At 44.8% G+C, this 21058-nt stretch overlaps 1 protein-coding gene across 7 annotated transcripts in view; it reads right to left on the reverse strand.

The window, feature by feature from the left end:
• The window catches only part of PPP2R3A (protein phosphatase 2 regulatory subunit B''alpha), a 130117-nt gene that overhangs the window by 46042 nt on the left and 63017 nt on the right, over positions 1-21058 (reverse strand). For all 7 annotated transcript variants that reach the window (XR_006274421.1, XM_043492807.1, XM_043492805.1 and 4 more), the window contains 3 exons: positions 19237-19340; positions 11905-12007; positions 9561-9635 (listed from right to left, as the gene is read on the reverse strand). Coding sequence is in view for 6 of the 7 variants with exons in the window: in XM_043492807.1 (XP_043348742.1) it covers positions 9561-9635; positions 11905-12007; positions 19237-19340 (282 nt within the window). In the remaining variant the exon portion in view is untranslated. The remainder of the gene's footprint in view (positions 1-9560; positions 9636-11904; positions 12008-19236; positions 19341-21058) is intronic.

Below are 21058 nucleotides of genomic sequence, written 5' to 3' on the forward strand. Positions count from 1 at the left end.
CAGACATGGGTATCTCCTTTGTTATTATCTCCTGATGGAAATAACGTGTTTCATAATACCAAAGGAAAAAAATCCAACTCAACAGCACATAAAAGGATATGTAAAAATTACATCAGTCCGTACAAAGTTAAAACCAGCCTTACGCTACTGAGCGAGGAAACCAGAACGTCCACTGCCTGCCTGCAACTGCAAGGTGATCACAGCCCCTGAGCTGACCCTCCACACAGCTAGCCCTGCACAAGAGTCATCTGCACTGCTGGAATCACTGATGAATGGGAGTCTTGGTTCTGTCCCACCCAGCACTCCAGCCATGCCAACCAGCCCTGAGAGTGGGGAGCAACACAGCCTGCTGGAGTCTCAGCCAGGCCAGCAATCAGAAGTGCACTACCCCACAAAGCTCTGCGCGGCTGGGGCAGCTGCAGAGTCAACCTCCCCAACCTGCCATATGCGACATGAGGAGGATGGGGAAGATAGAGCTGACTAGGAGTCTCAGCTTCACCCTATTCAGCTTAGCCACCAATAAAACCAGCGACTGGCCTCCTGGGGCAGCAGCAGCCTAAAGTGGACTCTACTTCCTGAAGAACTGTGAGCAAAGTGAGTCAAATGGCTCAAGATGAAGTACAATAGAAGACAGAGGGAATATAGTGAAGGGGAGCAAAGTGCAGCATCCAGCACACATTAACACAGTGTCCTCACTAGCTAGAATCACAGACAGTGAGTTGCAAAAGGAAAAGGGCCCTCTCTTTGCAGTAACATCTAGAAGAACTGAAGTTACTCTTTCTCCTCCTTTGAGTGACTGTCCCTATGTGCAGTGCACTTCAGGTGATTCACAAGCCGTGCTTATTTAAAGGAGGTGGGTGTCTGGAGTCCTATGATACAAAGAGACTGCAGAGCTGCCCTGCCTAGATAGGCATCAGAAGCAGCTGTTTGCACCAGTGCTTCATGTCTAATGCAGGTGTGAATGGAACTCCAAGTTGCTGCCCTGCAGGTGTCAGTAACAGGGATGTGACTCAGGGAAGTTATTGAAGCGGCTTCAGCTCTAGTTGACTGTGCTCTCACGCTGCCCTCAAGAGAGACGTTCATCTTGTAGCAAAGTAGGACGTACCAAAAGATCCACTTTGGCAGTCTTTGGGAGGAGATGGCCTCTCTTTTCATAAGTTTTGTGAATGGTACAAAAAGTCTAGGAGACTTTCAAGACGGTTTTGCCTCTGCAGGTAAAAGACAAGAACCCTACACACATCCAATGAGTGCCACAACACCTCTGCCCTGCTAGAGTGAGGGTTAGGGTAAAACACAGGTAATGTGAAAATCTGACACCACCTTAGGAATGAAATCTTTGTCCTTATGGAAAACTGGGGGTGGGGGGAGGCTCAGCCAGACTCTTCTGGATGACATAATAGCAACCAAAAATGCTACCTTCATAGAGAGATGTAGTAGAGAGCAGGATGCAGGGGCCTGAACAATAACTTACTAAGGGTTGATAAAACAAGGTTTGAATCCCAGGATGATACAGATTTTGCCATTGGATGGAAGACTTAAATCACACTCCTCATGAAACGATTCACTCTAATACATTGATGTGAAGCATAGACTCCTGAGAGGACCATCTTCCTTGAGCAACCTGTCCCTTCATGTCCCTCCCCAACCTAAGAGAGATTAATGTATTGTTATAGTCTTTGTTGGAAGTGGACAGTTGAACGGCACCCCCCCCCCCACATATCTTTCCTCTGTCCCCACACCAAGTAACAGAGACTAAAACCCTTTGAGGAACCATGACTAGCAAGTTGAGACTGTGCTTGCCCGATATGTACACAGTCTACAACCAGACTTGTAGACATTGGAGATGAAGCCTTGTGACTGGGGTCATATAAAGTACTTGTGGATGAGTGGAAAAAGGCTAATGTAGTGCCCATCTTTAAAAAAGGGAAGAAAGAGGATCTGGGGAACTACAGGCCAATCAGCCTCACTTCAGTCCCTAGAAAAATCATGGAGCAGGTCCTCAAGGAATCAATTCTGAAGCACTTAGAGGAGAGGAAAGTGATCAGGAACAGTAAGCATGGATTCAACAAGGGCAAGTCATGCCTGACTAAGCTAACGCCTTCTATGACAAAATAACTGTCTCTGTGGATGAGGGAAAAGCAGTGAATGTGTTGTTCCTTGACTTTAGCAAAGCTTTTGATACAGTCTCCCACAGTATTCTTGCCAGCAAGTTAAAGAAGTATGGGCTGGATGAATTGACTATAAAGGTGGATAGAAATCTGGCTAGATCATTGGGCTCCACAGGTAGTGATCAATGGCTCCATGTCTAGTTGGCAGCTGGTATCAAGTGGAGTGCCCAAAGGGTTGGTCCTGGGGCTGGTTTTGATCAATATCTTCATTAATGATCTGAAGGATGAAATGGATTGGACCCTCAGCAAGTTTGCAGATGACACTAAACTGGGAGGAGTGGTAGATACACTGGAGGGTAGGGACAGGATACAGAGGGACCTAGACAAATTAGAGGATTGGGTCAAAAGAAATCTGATGAGGTTCAACAAGGACAAGTGCAGAGTCCTGCACTTAGGATGGAAGAATCCCATGCACGGCTACAGACTAGGGACTGAGTTGCTAGGCAGGAGTTCTGCACAAAAGGACCTAGGGGTTACAGTGGACGAGAAGCTGGATATGAGTCAACAGTGTGCCCTTGTTGCCAAGAAGGCTAACGGCATTTTGGGCTGTATAAGTAGGAGCATTGCCAGCAGATCGAGGGACATGATCATTCCCCTCTATTTGGCATTGATGAGGCCTCATCTAGAGTATTGTGTCCACTTTTGGGCCCCACACTACAAGAAGGGTGTGGAAAAATTGGAAAGAGTCCAATGGAGGGCAACAAAAATGATTAGGAGGCTGGAGCACATGATTTATGAGGAGAGGCTGAGGGAACTGGGATTAGTTAGTCTGCAGAAGAGAAGAATGAGGGGGGATTTGATAGCTGCTTTCAACTACCTGAAAGGGGGTTCCAAAGAGGATGGATCTAGACTGTTCTCAGTGGTACCAGATGACAGAACAAGGAGTAATAGTCTCAAGTTGCAGTGGGGGAGGTTTAGGTTGGCTATTAGGAAAAATTTTTTCACTAGGAGGATAGTGAAGCACTGGAATGGGTTACCTAGAGAGGTGGTGGAATCTCCTTTCTTAGAGGTTTTTAAGGTCAGGCTTGACAAAACTCTGGCTGGGATGATTTAGTTGGGAACTGGCCCTGCTTTGAGCAGGGGTTGGACTAGATGACCTCCTGAGGTCCCTTCCAACCCTGAGATTCTATGATACCTGCTCATCACCATGGGCCACCACAGCACTGCCACCAGCCTGGCCCTGGGCTGGATGAGATCAGCTCACGAAGGACAACAGCTGGCTGAAGCTGAACCCGAGCAAGGCAGAGTGATGCTGCTGGGCAGAGGAAGGTACTTGGAGGACTTTGCAGCTATAGGGCATTCTCCTTTGGCTGAAGGGTCACACCCACAACTGGTCAATACAGTCCATGGTCTAGGAGTGCTCCTGGTTCCCTTGCTGATGCTGAGCTCTCACATGGCAGCACCCATGAGTAACCCGTTCTACTAGCTCCAGTTGGCTAGGAGACTCCATCCCATCCTGGCGGACAAAGAGCTGGCCTCAGTTACTCATGCCTTCATCACTTCCCGTCTGGCATATGGCAATGGGATATACCTGGGCAGGAGGCTTTCAGCACTTAGGAAATTCCAACTAGTATGGCCCGTTACAGTGTGTCTCCTCAACAACACAGGCTACTAGGAGCACATCAAACCTGTTCTCTACGCCCCACATCGGCTTCCCAAAGAATAGAGTCAATTTCCAAGTCTCAGTCCTTATCTTCAAGGGACTCTACGGCTTGGGCCCAGGGCACCTAAAAGTGTCTAGTGATCTGGGATGTAGACTAATCAACAACTCCACTCCTCACTCTTTTGTGCCATATGGGTAGAGCTCATCTCTGCCAAAGACAGACTTTCCCAGGGCCCAGTCCCATACTGTGGGACAAACTCTCCCATGGGAGTAAGGACCATCCCAAACTTCCCCACTTGCCCCTCCAAGGACAAGGAGCACTCCTTTGTCCTGCCTTCTCTAATGCAAAACCAGCAGCATGGACATAACAAAAAACAAACACACACCCTACGAAATCACAACCCTCCTCTGCACAACAGGTCTCCCCCAGGGGAAGGTGAGAGAGAGAAAACAAACCACACATGACAGATGTTAAGACACTTTGCTTAATGCTCATATACTACGGTGTGGAGTGTGGTATAAGAACCTATACAGAACAGGCCCCCAGCCTCCCTTCAGTACCAGTGCCCCCCTACCTTCCAGCACTCACGCCTCTGCCTACCCCAGACACCCTAGTACCCCCCCAACACCCAGACATCTACACACCATAGACACCTACCGGCACCCCGACACTCATGCACCTGAGCAGCTCCCCAGACTCTCTCCCACCTAACCCCAGTCACAGCTGCCATGTTTTGTGAAGTTCCACATCCTGCTGCCCATGGCATGGTGTGTCGCCTACAAGCTGGAGTTTATGGTCACATGCAAATGATTTGCAAATATGCAAAATCATCTGCATATAATATCACCCGTGGAACTTAAAACTTGGCAGCTATGTAACTTGGGAGCTTAACTTAGGCAGAAGCCCACAGCAGCCTGGAAAAATTTCTGTTCAACCTAGACAAAGATTTCTCCTGACAATGGGAGTTGCATTGTTAAGAAGTTGCTGTAACTTACATTTATTTCAATTTTACAAGGCTTAAAAAGATGTCTCTTTTTCCTATATTTTAATGCTCCTGAGTTGTTTCTGTCTCATTCCCTTTACAGTTCCCGAGTCTATGACCCAAAGTTCACAATTTTTGGCACAGTGTGTGTCAACATCCCACCATGAGTATAATACAGCAGTGCTGTGTTCTCTGCACCAGCTCCCAAGCTGGCTTGTGAATGGAGTTGAAGGTGTTGGTTTTGACCTATGAAGCCCTAAATGACGTGGGACCAACCTACCTGGGTCACTCTGCTCTCCTCATGCCATACTGCCACAGCTGCAGTCAGTGGAAAAGCCTGAACTGGAGCCCCTATGTAGAGTCTCCAAGGAGAGAGAATGCAGCTGGCAAGGGCATTCTCTGTGAAGGCTCCTAGACTTTGTTTTTTGCTCCCCTAACCTTGGTCTGAAATTACCCAAACTAACTGACTGCAAAGCCCATCTACTTTCCCTGACTTTTGGGGGAAGAGCAGAGAGGGTGGTGTGGTTTAACGTTAAGTCTTCTTTTCTCTTGCTTGTAGGAGTTGTTAATTATAATAACCGAATATTTAAAAGTTGTCAAGGGCATTCTTTCACATATTGTTATGATTTTGTAGTGAGATATTAAGGTTGTATCGTAAGTTTCTGTTTTACAGGGTCTGTACCTTAGTGTCTCACCTTTCTTCTGAATCCTTTTTGGTAAACATGCCATGGGGAACTGGAACCAAATTTCAGCTATTAATTAAATGTGTGTGTGGAATGATCTCCAATGTGTATTTTGCGTTTATATGTTTTGGGGGTTTTTTTTTAGGAAAGTTGGGTAACTGGAACAGCAGAAGAGTTTGGATTTTCCACACAACATGCATTTGCTGCTCCTGGCTGCTGCCTGAGCAGTAACACTATGATATCAGAGATAATCAGAAACTCAGCACACATGCCCTCTAGTTCATTAGCATATGTGTGGGAGCGACTAGTGCCTTGGTTGTCATAGCAACAGATACCTTTGATAATTGATTGACCTCAGACAACCGTAACATTATTTCAGAGCAGCGTCCCAGGAGGAACGGCAAAGACAGCAGACTGGGTTTGGACAAGTTCCTTTGGGCTTCAGATAAGTTACACTGTTTCTTTTCACAGGGGAATTGTTTGTTCCTTTCCTCAGAAATGGTTACATGAAAATAAGACACAAAATTACTGTAACAATGTCAGAATTAGAACACGGGTCAGCAGAGCCTGGGGTAGCTGACATTCCCACGGTGACACCAGCAACACTCCAGAGAATAGGTGCCACAGGAAGTACCACTCAAGGAATCCAGAATGACAGTACCCTGCATCCCTCTGACTGGCGAGCCACCCTATTTAACCCTGGAGGGCACCCCAGGAAGTTGTCTGGGCAGCCACACAGACTTTCAGGTGTGCTGCAATTCCGGACCTTGATCTCCGGTCTCCAATCCCAGCCTGAGTCTGAGCCTGACTCTTGTTCTCCTGCCTTCAGACTGGTCATACCTCTGATCTCTGGCCTCCGACCCTGACTCTTGCTTATTGAACCTGGCTCTAGCACAGAGGTCTCAAGTCCCGGCCCGCGGGCCATCTGCGACCTGAGAACATCCCCACTGCGGCCCGCAAAGGAGAGACACATGCAGCCACGCTGCCGGCAATGTCTGCTGCAGGCGCCACCCCCGGCAGCTCCAATTGGCTGGAGGAGAGGGACAGAGATACCATTACTAGTCTCCAGGCAGAGTCAACCACAGAGGCAGCGTCACTTTTTTCCACAATAAATATAAACAAGTCAAAATACTGAACACAACGATCTGATATCCACCTGGCTGCAATCCTGAAGGTTTCAACTGCTCAGTCACTGAGGCCAAACATCAACAAACTGACAGAACTGAAGTGTTGCCAGGTGTTTGGCAAACACTAAACCACCTTGATTGCACTTGCCTCATTAGCACTACAAAAGTGATTTTTCCCTCCCTTGGTATTCACCCCTTCTTGTCAGCGGTTGAGAATACGCCACTTCCACCTTAACTGAATTGGCTTGTTAGCACTGACCCCCCACTTGGTAAGGCAACTCCCATCTTTTCATGTGCAGTGTATTTAGACTGTATTTTCCACTCCATGCATCTGATGAAGTGGGTTTTAGCCCATGAAAGCTTATGCCCAAATACATGTGTTAGTCTCTAAGGTGCCATAAGGACTCCTCGTTGTGTTTCCTGATACAGACTAACACACCTACAGAAATTAAAAACTCTCTGGCAGGCGAAGAATTGTATAAAGTTGTATGACAGTTTTATTATTTCTAAGAAATTCGAAATAAAAAATACAATATAAATGTTTTCTTTTCTGAACACCAGCTTCAGTGACATTATTGGCCTGCTGGGAGGATTTGAGGACTGGCCCTGGCCCTAAGGTAAACTGAGTTTGAGACCCTTGCTCTAGTGATTCTTTCAGTCCATGCTCACAAATATCAACCCTGACGTGTGGGCCCCAGCTCTGCTGTAACCAGCAGGCCAGAATGCCTACACATTTGTCCCTTATAATTACAGATCCTCTCCTGTAGATTATCTGCTTCTTAGAAATTGGAGGCTAGGAGTTTAAAAGGCAAATATTCACAAAGAAAGTGCGAAATTATAGATGTGTGAGTCCCAGGTCAGTTTTCCGTTACACAATTTTAAAAAAATGTCACGTGGAATCATAAGTTGAAGTAAAACTGAAGTTACATTAAAAAAGAAACATGTTTTGTTTGCATACAGTTTAATTTAATTACTTTCAGTATACCGATCAACATGGCACTGAGTGGTGAAATATGGAGCTTCACAAAGATAACAATGGCCATAAACTATATATTAAACACAACAAATGCTTTATGTATTAAGCATGTTATTATTTAGATAGAAAATCTTTTAAATATGTGCCATTAAAAACTAAGGAAATACGCACACATAAAAACCCTTTGTTTACCGTTAGTTAAGATTGCCTACATCAGTAAACTAAACCACAAAAAAATAGGAAATGCAAAGCTAAGAATTAAAAGGTAGCAATATTCAAGCACTCTCAAATTAGGAAACTCTAGAATGAACGCTGCCTATTCAGCACCTCTTCTGGCTATGCATTATGATATAGTCTTTAAGTAGATGCAGAAGTGACCGCCTGCAAAAAATTTGGTGTAAGTACTTGCGCAGCATCACATAGGGACCTCGGATTCTATCCCTGCCTCAGCCACCGAGTTTTTAAACGATGCTGGCCAAGTCATTTACACCAAACTTTTCAGAGGCAGTCACTTGTGCATGCAATTAAAGACTATATCATAACGCATATCCACTAGAGGAGTGAAAAGAGACTTTATGGCTATTCTGGCATTTCTTAACTTGAGAGTGCTTGACTTTGCTACCTTTTAAGCCTTAATTTTGTATTTCCTCTTTGTTACGGTTAAATTTATTGATGAGAGCAATCTTAACTCATGTTAAATGATGTTTTTTGTTTGTGAATATAAATCAATAGTACAGCCTCCGCACAGTTTTGGAAGCCACACAATGCAATGGTTGGAACGGGTATGGAATGCAGACATGCTGAAAAGGGTTATATTAACAAGGACGGATATGATGTCAGATACTATAGGCATTTATCTGTGTTATTCATTTACCATTGAAATAGTGCAGCCTCTAGCTCATGAGCCTTAAGAGCAAGAGTGGGAAAACTTTTTTGGCCTGAGGGCCACATCGGTGTTGCGAAACTCTATGGAGGGTCAGGAAGGGAAGGCTGTGCCTCCCCAAACAGCCTGGCCCCCCGCCCCATCCGCTCCCTCCCACTTCATGCCCCCTGACTGCCCCCCTCAGAACCCCCGAGTCATCCAACCCCCACTGCTCCTTGTCCCCTGACCGCCCCCTCCTGGGACCCCCACCCCTAATCGCTCCTCCCCCGTGGGACTCCACCCCGTATCCAGTCCCCCCGCTCCTTGTCCCCTGACTGCCTCCTCCTGGGATTCCCCACCCCTAACCACCCCCCTGGGTCCCCATCCCCTATCCCACCCCCCTGGAGCCCCATCCCCTATCCAACCCTCCCTGCTCCCTGTCCCCTGAATGCCCCGATCTATCCACACCCCCGCCCCCTGACAGGTCCCCAGAACTCTCACGCCTATTCAACCGCTCCCTGTTCCACGTCCCTTGACCACCCTCTCCCCCAGAACCTCTGCCCCATCCAATCGCTCCCTGCCCCCTAACTACCCCCTGGACCCCCCTGTCCCTTATCCAACCTTCCTGACCCCCTTACCATGCCACTCAAGAGTGGCAGGGCTGGAAGCCACGCCGCCCGGTCAGAGCCAGCTGCACTGCCGGCATGGCTGCAGGGGTGGGGGGACAGCAGGGGAAGGGCTGGGGGCTAGTCTCCCTGGCCGAGAACTCAAGGGCCAGGCAGGATGGTCCCACGGGCCGGATGTGGCCCGCGGGCCATAGTTTGCCCACATTTGCTTAAGAGAGAACAATAGGAGCTTTTCCAAAGATCATCCCTGCTGTATGTCAGCTGCCCATCTGTATTATGGGAAATCTAGTCACTATGGGAAATCCACAGCTACCATGATGCCTATTGTCAGGAGAGAGGCCAAAAAAATCCAACTTGCAGCACAATTAAATGTCAAAATGGTACAATAAAATAGCTCACAATTATTAGCCTGGGTAAAACACACACTTTTCCAAATAACTCAAAACACTTGCTCATGTGAATAGTGACAAATTGTGTAACAAGAGGGACTTAGAAAGTCAGGATTATGTGGAGACTCCTGGAGTCAGCCTACCGTAGTAATGTAGCGGGAATGGAATTCTGGAGCATCCTTCAAGAATGTCAGGCCAGGATGCGTTTCAACCACATCCTGAAAGACAAAACCAAGTGGAACTGGAACAAGAGTTTTTTTCCCTTTTAATTAGAGTTTAAAAATGACTGAGTTTACAAAGTGATGCTCTGTGGCACTTTCCAAACTGCAATTGCAGCATTTAAAAAGCTAAATTACAATATTTGAAAATGAACCTTGTAAGAGAACAGGCATTTTCTGGGCAATACGCACCTGCTGGGCCATTTTGATTTACTTAAAGACAGAAAAACAAAGGAAGAATTAGTGAGCAGATGAAAACTCATTTTTACTGATAGAGAAATAAATGTTAGCTACGTGGACCATATGACTTTTCTCCCCAAATCCCTTTTTAATTCCTTGCAGATATTAGTATTTGTCATACTGATACATCAGAAATAAGGGTTCTTCTGAAAGACTTTAAAAACAGCCCTTTGTATCTTTCCAGACCAATATACAACAGCAGGAGAAAAGCTGGTTTTTTTTTTAATCTTCTTTCACAAAGATACAAATAGCTGCAGTCCATACCTTTTCCATACTAACTTGACTATTTTGGAATTTCTCTTTCTCTCAGAATAGTTATTTTTTAGTGCCAAATCCTGGCCTAGTGGTATGGAATTCAGCCAGAGCTGCATGGCTGTGACATGTTCCAGCTGTGGAAGACCTGCTCATATTGTGAATGTAAGAAGCCTCCCTCAGGAGGGCTGCATAAGCACTACATGCCTGCACTACAAGCATCTCCAGTGGCAAGGGGGAAGCATCATGGCTGTGCTCCATCTATAAGAAGATTCTGGGGAGGCCCTGAGCATATGCATGGTCTCTTCTTGAGGGCCAGTGGTGGTGAATAGCCACTGACTGACTGACAGGCAGCCAAAGAAACATTAAAATGTTTAATTCTTGCGGGGATATTCTCTGGCCTATGCTATACAGGAGGTCAGACTAGATGATCACAAGGGTCCAATTCTGACCTTGGAATCTATGAATCCACAAAAAAGATTATGCAGCTCTTAGATTACACTAGCAGCGGCAAAATGGAGCTGCTGTCAATCAGGAGAGGCAACATGCCTTGTGGGGAAAATATGAAAAGTGCCACCAATGAGCGTGAGAAAAATCCATCCCAAAACTCTTATCCACAACCCCATAATGGTACCAGTTTTTTTTGTGGAAAGGCAACCACCTCCTCAGAGATCCAATCCTGCCCCTCAAGGCATCTCCATGGTTATGTACAGTGGGCACCACAATATCAGAAATGTATTAACACTGGAAGGAGCTCAGAGAAGGGCATGAGCCAATGATCAGAAGAGCTGGAGGGACTAATTTATGAAAGGAAGATTAAAAGAATTATGTACATATAGAGCTTAGCAAGCAAAGATTAAGGAGGGACATGAATAAATTGCTTAGGGAGGTTGTGGAATCTCCATCTTTGGAGATTTTTAAGAGCAGGTTAGACAAACTCCTGTCAGGGATGGTTTAGATAATACTTAGTCCTGCCATGAGAGGAGGGGACTGGACTAGATGACCTCTCGAGGTCCCTTCCAGGCCTATGATTCTATGATACGCGGCCACAAATATCTGAAGGAACTAGACACCAAGAATGGAGAGGGATGTTTGTTTTTTTATAGTGCATAAGGGTAAAAGAAAAAGCAATGGGATTAAATTAAAACAAGGATAACTTAGGTTGAATACAAAGAAAAACTTTTTGTAGAGTGGAATATAAATATGTAATAGGCGAGGTGACATATACAATGCTTTAGTTTAATAATTCTTTGCAAATATTTCAATGGTAGATTGCATTTGGTAGTCTGGAAGAAGTGTTATTAGGTAAATTAAATAATTGTTAACTGCACTCTTAACGTGCAAGGTTTTATACGTTAGTCTAATATCTATCTATTGATCTCACGGTGCCTTGTATGTTCTTCCGTCTTGAGGTTTGAGATTTGCAGATACAACCACATGGAGATTCTGGGACGATTCAGTTTAGCTACCTGTTAATTCCAAATGGTTACCCCAACTGGAGACTGTGGGTCAAGTTAAAGTTTTGCAATAAATGGGCACAATTTTCAATTACTTCAGCAGGAGCTGCCGCTGCTCAGCTCCTTCAAAAATAAGCACCCCCCTTACATTATTATTATTATTTAAATTTAAGTCTAAAAAGCTCGACCCCAACTAGAGCCCATTCAAAGTTCTGCATGCCCTTTACATACACTGAAGAAGTTACAAACAAATATCCCAAATTAGCAACACCCTTCCCCCAGCTCACCCAACCAGGTACTGCTGAGCAAGGTTTATGTACCTGAAGTAGTGGGATGAAATCCTCCTGCTCTAAGTAGTTGCAGTTGGGTTTTGCTAGAAGGTAAAGAAATTTGGCTGCATCATCATGGCAGCTCTGTAGTAATCTATGAGAGAGAGAATAAAGGTTATAAATTACTCAAACTAATTCATACTCTCAGAGGATACAGCAATCAGAAGCCACAGTTTGATTGTTAGGCTCCTTATTTAAAGTGCCAAATTTCAGCCAGAAGTTATGCAAAGTTATGCAATTTAGGCAAAGTTCTGACCATGTAAGTTATGCACACCTGACATCAGAAGGGTAACACCTTATTCTCTTCCTTGATACCTTGAAACAATGGCCAAGTGTTTCTTGGAGGAGGTGACTATTGTTTCTCCCTAATATTACTGTGAGAAATATGGGTGTGCTCTTTGGTGACAGCTAATATGGTGTCTGGATCTATCAACACCAAGGTGTCACTGTCTCATAAAAGGGGATGGATATTTTACCCTAAGGGTCTGTCTGGGTAGCTGCACCAGCCTGCCCATCTAGAGAAAGAGAGAGTAGGTCCTTTCCAATAGTCACCTAACAACTTAAATGGGAGAGTCACTAAGAGACATTCCAAGAGCCAGTAAACTTAATAGGACTAGCCCATGATCTGTCCAAGCCAGTTTGAACAGGTTGGGTCAGACAGAGTCACATAGATACATAGCAGGATCTGGGCTGGCTAGTAGAACGTACGTTGGTTGTGTTCTGTGTCTGCAGCTGAAGAGGAAAGTGCATCTAACTGGGCGTGTAGGGCAGTGTAACATTAGATAAGACGATGTACGTAGGCTGTTATTTTTTAAATCCTTTTTTTATTTTATGGTTTGTTCCAACTGCTAAATAAAACACCTTTGTTTGAAGGAGGCTGTTGGTCAATATCACAGGATCCCAAAGGGAGGAAACGAAGGCGTCTGAACCCAGTCGGCCCTGCAGGGTTACAAGTAATTGGTACATGAGGCTGTGTGCTCAGGGTCTGGCCAAAGAGTGGAAGAATCACAAGATTCCACCCTGAGACAGCTAAGGGGAAAGAGGCCAAACGCCTGAGGGGGGCACTGGCACAGCTAGCTCCATAACTGTGACAACTGTCAAATAGCAACGATTGCCTTGAAGAAGAAGAAGAAAAAGCCCTCTGAAGGCAATGGTTATGGTACTTCTTATCACTGTGTTCTACTGTTCATGGTAGGGCATCATCATTACAGTTACTTGCCTACCTATGCAGTGCAGTATGTCAAATGTTTACATTAAGTGTTTATTTAAATTCTGAGACTTGAAGAAAATAATCTCTGTGATTATTTGCTAAAAATGTATAGTTTTGTTCTCTTTACTCTTCCTACACGAAGGTATCTTAGAACAGCATTCCCATTTTATAGAGCCACAGGTGTTAAGGCCAGATGGTATCATTAGGATCATCTCATCTGACCTCTTGCGTAACAGACCAGAGAATTTCACCCAGTGATTCCTGCATCAAGCCTATAACTTCTGGTTGAGCTAGAGCAGATTTCTTAGAAAGGGACATCCAGGCTTGCCTTAAAACACTTAAAGAGGTGGAAAACTCTAGGTCAGTTGTTCCAGTGGTTAATGAATTATTATTATTTTAATCTGAATTTGTCTGGCTTCAGCTACCAGCCATTGGATCTTATTATGCTTTTGTCTGCTATGTTAGAGAACTTTACTATCAAATCTTTTCTCCGTGTAGGTACTTACAGACCATGATCAAGTCACTTCTTAACCTTCTCTAGGATAAACTAATCTAGAATTGAGTTTCCCTCATCTCTTTCTACACAAGGCATGTTTTCCAGATTGCATATCATTCTTGCAGCTCTTTCCTAAACCTTCCAGTTTTTTGAAGTGTTGATATCAGACCTGGTCACAGTATTCAGTAATAGCCTCACTAATGCCATATACAGTGGTAATATCACCTCTCTACTTCCACTTGATAATCTCCTGCTTGGCTAATTCTTTTAAAACTCTTGGTTGAAAGTTATTTGATCCTGCAGTTTTAAAAAAAAAATGTTTGGCTTTAGCAGTTTTCTGTTTAACATTCTGCCTAGTTACTGTTGGAATAGAAAGTATTTAATTAACCGTGTAAGACAAAACTAAGTCATCCAGCTGCTTTTCAAATGCAGAACATAAATATTTATTGAAGAACCTTTTCTGCACCATGATTGTTAATTTTGCTATACCCATCTAATACTGGACCTATACCATTGTTAGGATGATAGCATTTGTTTCTGATTTATTTTAAAAATTCATTCTTATTATTCTTAACTCCACTGGCCACAGATTTTTTTCATTGATACTTTTAGCTTTCCTTATCAGTTGGAAAGATTCATGTCTGCTCATTGTCTGAAAACTACATTTTTAGTACATGACTCTGCCTCTCTTACTCTGAATGGGTGAAATGCACCTTTCTGCAAAGCAAAAGCGCAAGGCCTATATACCACTTGAATCCCATTTAGGCCCTAACTTGAGGGTTTAAGAAAGTACGTGGAACAATAGAGTTTTTGCTAGTTGTCTGCAAAAGGGAGAATTTCACTCTGTGTGTGTAAGAGGGGCAGAACTGGCCCTTAGAAATCAATATTCATAGAATCGTTGAAAAGTAGGGCTGGAAGGGACCCTGAGAAGTCACCAAATTCAGCCCCCTGCGCTGAGTAAAGTAAACCTAGACCATCCCTGCTTTTAAAAACCTCCAATGATGGGGATTTCACAACCTCCCTTGGAAGCCTATTCCAGAGCTTAACTATCCTTATGATTAGTATCATGTGCAAATTTTAGAAGCATACTCTCCACTCCATTATCTAAGTCATTAATGAAAATATTGAATGGCATCAGACCCAGGACTGACCCCTGCGGGATCCCATTAGATACACCTCCCACTTTGACAGTGAACAATTGATAACTACTCTGAGAGTGTATAGTCTTTCAACCAGCTGTGAACTCACCTTATAGTAATTTCGTCTAGACCACATTTCCCTGCTTATGAGAACGTCATGTGGGACTGTCAAAAGTCTTACTAAAATTAAGTCATATATTGCTAATATCCATTTCTTATGTAGCTCTGATCTAACTTTTAACATAGAAAAAAATTTAACATTTAGCATCTATTAAAGATGGATCCAATGAGATGCTATAATAGAATCTCTCCTCGATAGTTTAATCTTTTTCCAAGACTGACGTATTTGAAGATGCTGCCAAACTCTACTGACAAAATTCCCTAGCATACAAATCACACCAAAGAGGCAAACAATGGCTTCTTTTGTCAAGTGTGTGTGTGGGAAGTGGAGAAGGTTGGGGAGGGAGGCTGTAGAGGGGAATCTGCTCCAACTATAAAAGTTGCTAGCAGGGTGTGGTGCTTTACTGAATGGAAATATGCTCTATAGGATGATATCTTCTGTCTGTGACCCAGAGGAGTGAGTACTTCAGAAGAGTAGAACATTATTCCAATCTTTGCTATTTCCTACTGCATAACATTGTCAGTCAAGATTAACACATTTATCCAAATAACTGGTATCTATTGAACCAAAACACGCACACAAAAATGAGGCATTCCCAGGCTTTCACCAAGCCCTTACTGAAAAATAATCGTAACGGATTGAGAAACAATGTAGAAAGTATCAGGCTCCAGAGCTTTCACCAGTTATTGTGATGGAAACAATAAGTTACTCAGAGAAAAATTACTCTGTAATTTTCAAGAACTGCAAAATTAAAACACATTATTTATTTGTTATTTACTAGTGATTGTCATCATGAATAAGAATTAGTTATTAGACACTTGCACTCTGTCTTATGGACATTTTCACCTGTGAGTAGCTTTATGCATGTGCATAGTCTCATTCAACTCACTGGGAATACCCACGTGCATAAAGTTATGGGCATGTTTAAGTACTTGCTGGACTGAGGCGTTAGATGCTTGAAAATATGAAATTGTAGAAAATGGTTAGATAAACAAATGCACAGCATTTAGCCATAACGCTGCACTGGGAGTTCACGTTCAGTGGGTTTCCAGCAGAACCCACTCCTCAGCCAGTTCTGCTATAAATCTGGGGTGCACGTAATCTGGTCTGATTTAGATGTTTAAGTTTAGTAGATGCTGGAATATAAAGTATTTCATTATCGTATGTCATGAATACATCACCCATTACCAAATACAGAATATGCAACATACTTAAAGTGGCTCCATCACACCAATCTGAAAATAGGGGTAAATATAACGGTCCTCCTAGAGGAATGTGTTAGCACTTACTAAGTAAAGGTTATGAGCAGAAATTTCTTATGGTGTCTCTTAAGTGTGAGCAGAGGGCCTGGCATGCAAGCCATGTGGACAAGCCACCGTAGGCCCAGATTACAAAGTATGCTCAGGCACCATATTTTCCTCCATCAGCTTAACTGATAGAGCATCATGCCCAGGTTTTAACAACAACGCTCTACATTTTTGGTTATTTCTGCCCTTTAAATTGCCTTTTCCATAGACCAGTGTGAAAATCTAATGTGAAGATCATTTTTAGGAGTAGTAATGAAATATTGAAGCAAAAGTTAGGGCAAACTTTCAATAACCTTAAAACAGAGTGAGTTTTAATCACTCTTTGCAGAAACATGCTGCTGTGCTGCAGAGTAAACCTGACAATTTTCAGGCTAAACCAACTTTCAAACCCAAAGCTACAGGGAAACTAATATAGGGCTTTATCATGAGAGTTGCAACTTTAACACTGGAGAGGCTGTTGTGACAGTGAACGGCAAATTAGACATGAATGAGCAGTTTCATTGCTGCAGAAAGAGAGGGAGGTTTTGGGCTGCATATGCAAACGCATCTGTCACCAAAAAGAGAGGCACTAGATTCTGGCTGAGCTATTTTAAAATGGGAGCCGAAAGTTGGGCTCCCAAGGCCATATTAAAATAAGTGGACTGATTTTCAAAACGTCTACAAACGAAGTAGCTCCCTCTGACCTCAAATGAGATTTGTGGGTGCTTAGCACTTTTGAAAAATAAGGCCACTTATTTAGGTGCTAAAATGGACTTGGGTGTTTAAAGTTAGGCATCCATGTTTTAAAATGAAGGCCTGTTTCCATATGGCTATGGTTAAGGGGTGACTTGATGACAGTCTGCAAGTACCCAATATTCTGGGAAACAAATATTTAATAATGGCCTCTTAGCAGAGAAAGATCTAACATGATCCAATAACTGGAAGTTGAAGCTAGACAAATCCAGACTGGAAATAAGGTGTACATTTTTAATGGTGAGAGTAATTAACCATTAGAACAATTTACCAAGGATCATGGTGGATTCTCCACCACTGACAATGTTTAAATCAAGATTGGGTGTATTTCTACAAGATCTGCTCTAGGAATTATTGTGGGGAAGTTCTAGGAAATTCTGGGTTCTACAAGGGGTCAGACTCCAGAATCACAATGGTCCCTTCTGGCCTTGGAATCTATGAAAACTGAAGGGTCTTCATAGAAGAACAATAAAAATGATCAGGGGCCTGGAGAAACTGATCTCTGAGGAAAGATTAAAACAGCAAAAAATAGTTTGGCAAGGAAAAGACAAAGTAGGAGCATGATACCAGTCTACAAATATTTGAAGGCTGTGACAATGAAGAAGGGATAAGAACTATTTAGTTTGATGCAAGAGAGATTAATTAGGACTAAGTGGAGGAACCTATGATACAACGTATGTATCAACAAAAACAATCTGACTGTGACCGTCCTTATACATTTTACAGTTTTACTTTGGTAACTAGATGCTGTTATTCCAACAGTTTTAAATTTAGCTCAGGAAATACCTAGGGAGCACAGCTCCAAAGGCAGTTTGAAGGATTTGAAGAGTGCCCATTGAACTGGGGCGGTGGAAGAGGTAGAAATCACTCTGCTTAGGTGATACTGCAGACATGTCCTACGGGCACAAAGAATGGGTAAGATAATAGGGCTGTTTCATCTCACACCATCTCTGATTCCAAGCCTCCTAGCCAGAGCTCTCATAGCCACAGGAGAGAATTCAGAAAGGAGCCTTGACAATGGCATGCTCCAGAGACAGTGAAACTCCTCTTACAGAGCCAAGTCCTTACTCAGGCATTTGGTAACAAATGAAAAACAAGTAAAGCCCTCAGGATCTAACCCATTGTGTCACAACACCCCCCCCCCACACACATCTCAGCAACCTCCAGTTTACCGTCTACTTTACCCCACACCTCCACAATGACAGCAGAGCCCCAGTCCTGCTTCTCTCACAACAACATAACACCCTCTTTGCCCCCTGCACTTGGGATGCCCATCTACTTCTCCTCCATCACGCCCTTCAATCTCCTCATTTAAATACTTCCTTAGACTACTCTCCTGACTGAGCTTCCATTCTGCGAGCAGGACTAATCCCAGCAACAACGTGACTGGTCACTGTAAACCTCCTCCTCTCTTTCCCCATTTCCCTACTGCTTGTTACACATGCACAGAGGCTGCATCATCACTCACGAGAGACTGTCAGCTCTCCAGAGACCATGTCTTTCTACCTGTGTGAGGTACAGAGCTAACCTCAGCGGATGTAAAATAATGAGCAGTAATATATATCCATGGCTGACAGGGCCATGATTCAGGAAAACATATAATCATGAAGTCTGCAGGACTTAAGTACTTTCCTGAATCAGTGCCAGGGAGAAGAATGGTTCAGTGGAGTGAGGGAACAGGATGCAGAGAGCCGGAGCCAGGGGTGCACTTCCACTGCACGCTGCAGAGCTGTGTTCCACTTTGGCAGGGAGGGGTCTTTGGAGACAGGCCAGGGAGATGCAAGGGTAGGTAAACTTAAAGTGCCCAAGCAGGAAGGGTGCCAAAGAGAGGCTCTGCAGTTAGAAGAAGGCTGTATGGCGCTCCCTCCCTCCACTCCTCCCAAATGGGCCAGATTCAAAAGCAATCCTGTGGCATTGTGCCTCCATCAGGGGATGCCAAACAATCTGCAGCATTAAAAGACTCTACTCTCCATCCCAGAGTAGGACCCACTGTTCTAGGGAATGATACTATCTCCAGACTGACTCAGTGTCCATATCACTGTACCTCATACATACATTTGCAGATATGGGCTATTCCTAGTCAACAGATGCAGATCCTATTAAAGCAGTGGGGGAAACAAACATTCAGTAAATTATGGGGAAGATAACTGAAACCAGTGTCGATTTTAAAATACGGATTTATTTGGACAGAAGGAGGAGGGGTTTGAAGAGTCTGGTGGGCGAGTAGGAAAGAAGGACTGAAGAAGTGTTAGGGCAGCCAGTTGGGTGGCTGGCCTTTTCCTTTTCCGAGGAAGAATTTTCTTATATGCTGTACTCACTGTCTCCACATAGCTACGAACGAATGTACAGATACAAATCCCGTCCTTTCTCCCCCTGCTGCATTGAACATGGGGGCTTTCCAATACAGAGGGCAGCCAAATACCTGCAAATGAAACACACAGATACATGGTAGATGAGAAGGCTGGGATGTTAATACAGTCACAGAAAGGGCTTATTCATTTATGAACTGTATATTCTGTCAACAAACAACCTAATTAGGCTCTCACACCACAATACAAAACCCGTTGGGCCTTACACCTCATCAGGCCAACACAAGAAATCAACAGAGTCAGCAGCCTCCACCAAAAATACCCTGCTCCCTGGCCCTCCCTATATTGTTACATATAGGCAAGAGCATCCCATTTTTCCTGATGGTGCATATAGAGAGAGGCAGTCTCCACCACCTAGGACTCATATCCCATAGGAAATTTAGATCAGCATCTGCACTGGTTTTTACTTCTGGATGCAATTCCAAGTGCTGGCCTAGGAAAACCGGTGCATTATGATTTCCATGGTGCTTCAGAAAAACAAAACCTACCAAATTCCTTGAAAAATGCAGCAGTCAATCCAATCAAGAAGCCAGCGCTTGACCCTGCAGCTCTCCCCAGCCATCATCGTGACTCCAACCTCCTACTCCTGTACAATTTAACTGAGGAAGCAGTCACATACTGGAGCCTGCTGGTTACATCAGCCAACCTCCTAGACACCTTGCAATCTGTGTACAGACCAGAGTACAACACAGAGACTGCCCTACTGGAACTAAAAAGATGAGCTTCTCATGGCCATAGACACAGAAAAGATCCCCCTGCTCCAGTGTTTAATTTGTAATGAAAGAGGTGCTGGAGCTCAAGCAATTTTTTCAAATTAATAACTGATGCAGCAAGCCTAGAAGTGCCGGGGCTGTGACCTGCCAAGCCCAGAGGTGCCAGGGTTCTGACTAGGGTTGCCAACCCTCACAGACTGGCCAGGAGTCTAGCGGAATCGGATTTGATCTCCTGGTGGCTATTGAAAGCAATCCTGGAGATTTTAATAGGCCGCTAAAAGTCCAGTTGGCGGTGCAGTGGGGCGAAGGCAGGCTCCCTACCTGTCCTGGCTCAGCATGGCTCCTGGAAGCAGCCAACATGTCCAGCTCCTAGGCACAGGGGCAGGTAGTGGGTCTGCGTATGCTGCCCCCATGCCTGAGCGCCAACTCCACAGCTCCCATCGGCCAGAAACCGTGGCCAATGGGAGCTGCAAGGGCAGTGCCTGCAGGCAGGGGCAGTGCACAGAGCCACATGGCTGCCCCTGAGCCTAGGAACCGGACATGCCGACTGCTTCCAGAAGCCGCCGGGGTAAGCGTCACCTGGCTGGAGCCCACATTCCAAAGCTGCTCCCACACCCCAATGCCTGAGCCCCCTCCTCCACCCAAACTCCCTCTCAGGGCCCGCACCCCAAACCTCCTCCCGCATCCCATCTCCTGCCCCAGCTGAGCCCCTTCCCGCATCCTGAATCCCTCTGCCTCAGCCCAGAGCCCCCTCCTGAACCCCAAACTCCTTACCCCCAGCCAGAGTCCTCACTCCCTTTCACAGCCCAGCCCCTGCCCGAGCCCTGAGCTCTCTCCTGCATGCCAACTCCTCAACTCCAGCCCAGACTCCCCTCCTGTACCCCAAACCTCTCATCCTAGGCCCCACCCCCACCCGGAGCCCTCACCATCTCTTGCACCCCACCCCTCTGCCCCAGCCCGGTGAAAGTGAGTGAGGTTGTGGGAGAACGAGCGATGGAGAGAGGGAGGATGGAGTAAGTAGGGGCAGGGCCTCAGAGAAGGGGTGGGGCAAGGATGTT

The sequence above is a fragment of the Dermochelys coriacea genome, chromosome 9, assembly GCF_009764565.3.
Source record: "Dermochelys coriacea isolate rDerCor1 chromosome 9, rDerCor1.pri.v4, whole genome shotgun sequence".
Taxonomy (NCBI): Eukaryota; Metazoa; Chordata; order Testudines; family Dermochelyidae; genus Dermochelys; species Dermochelys coriacea.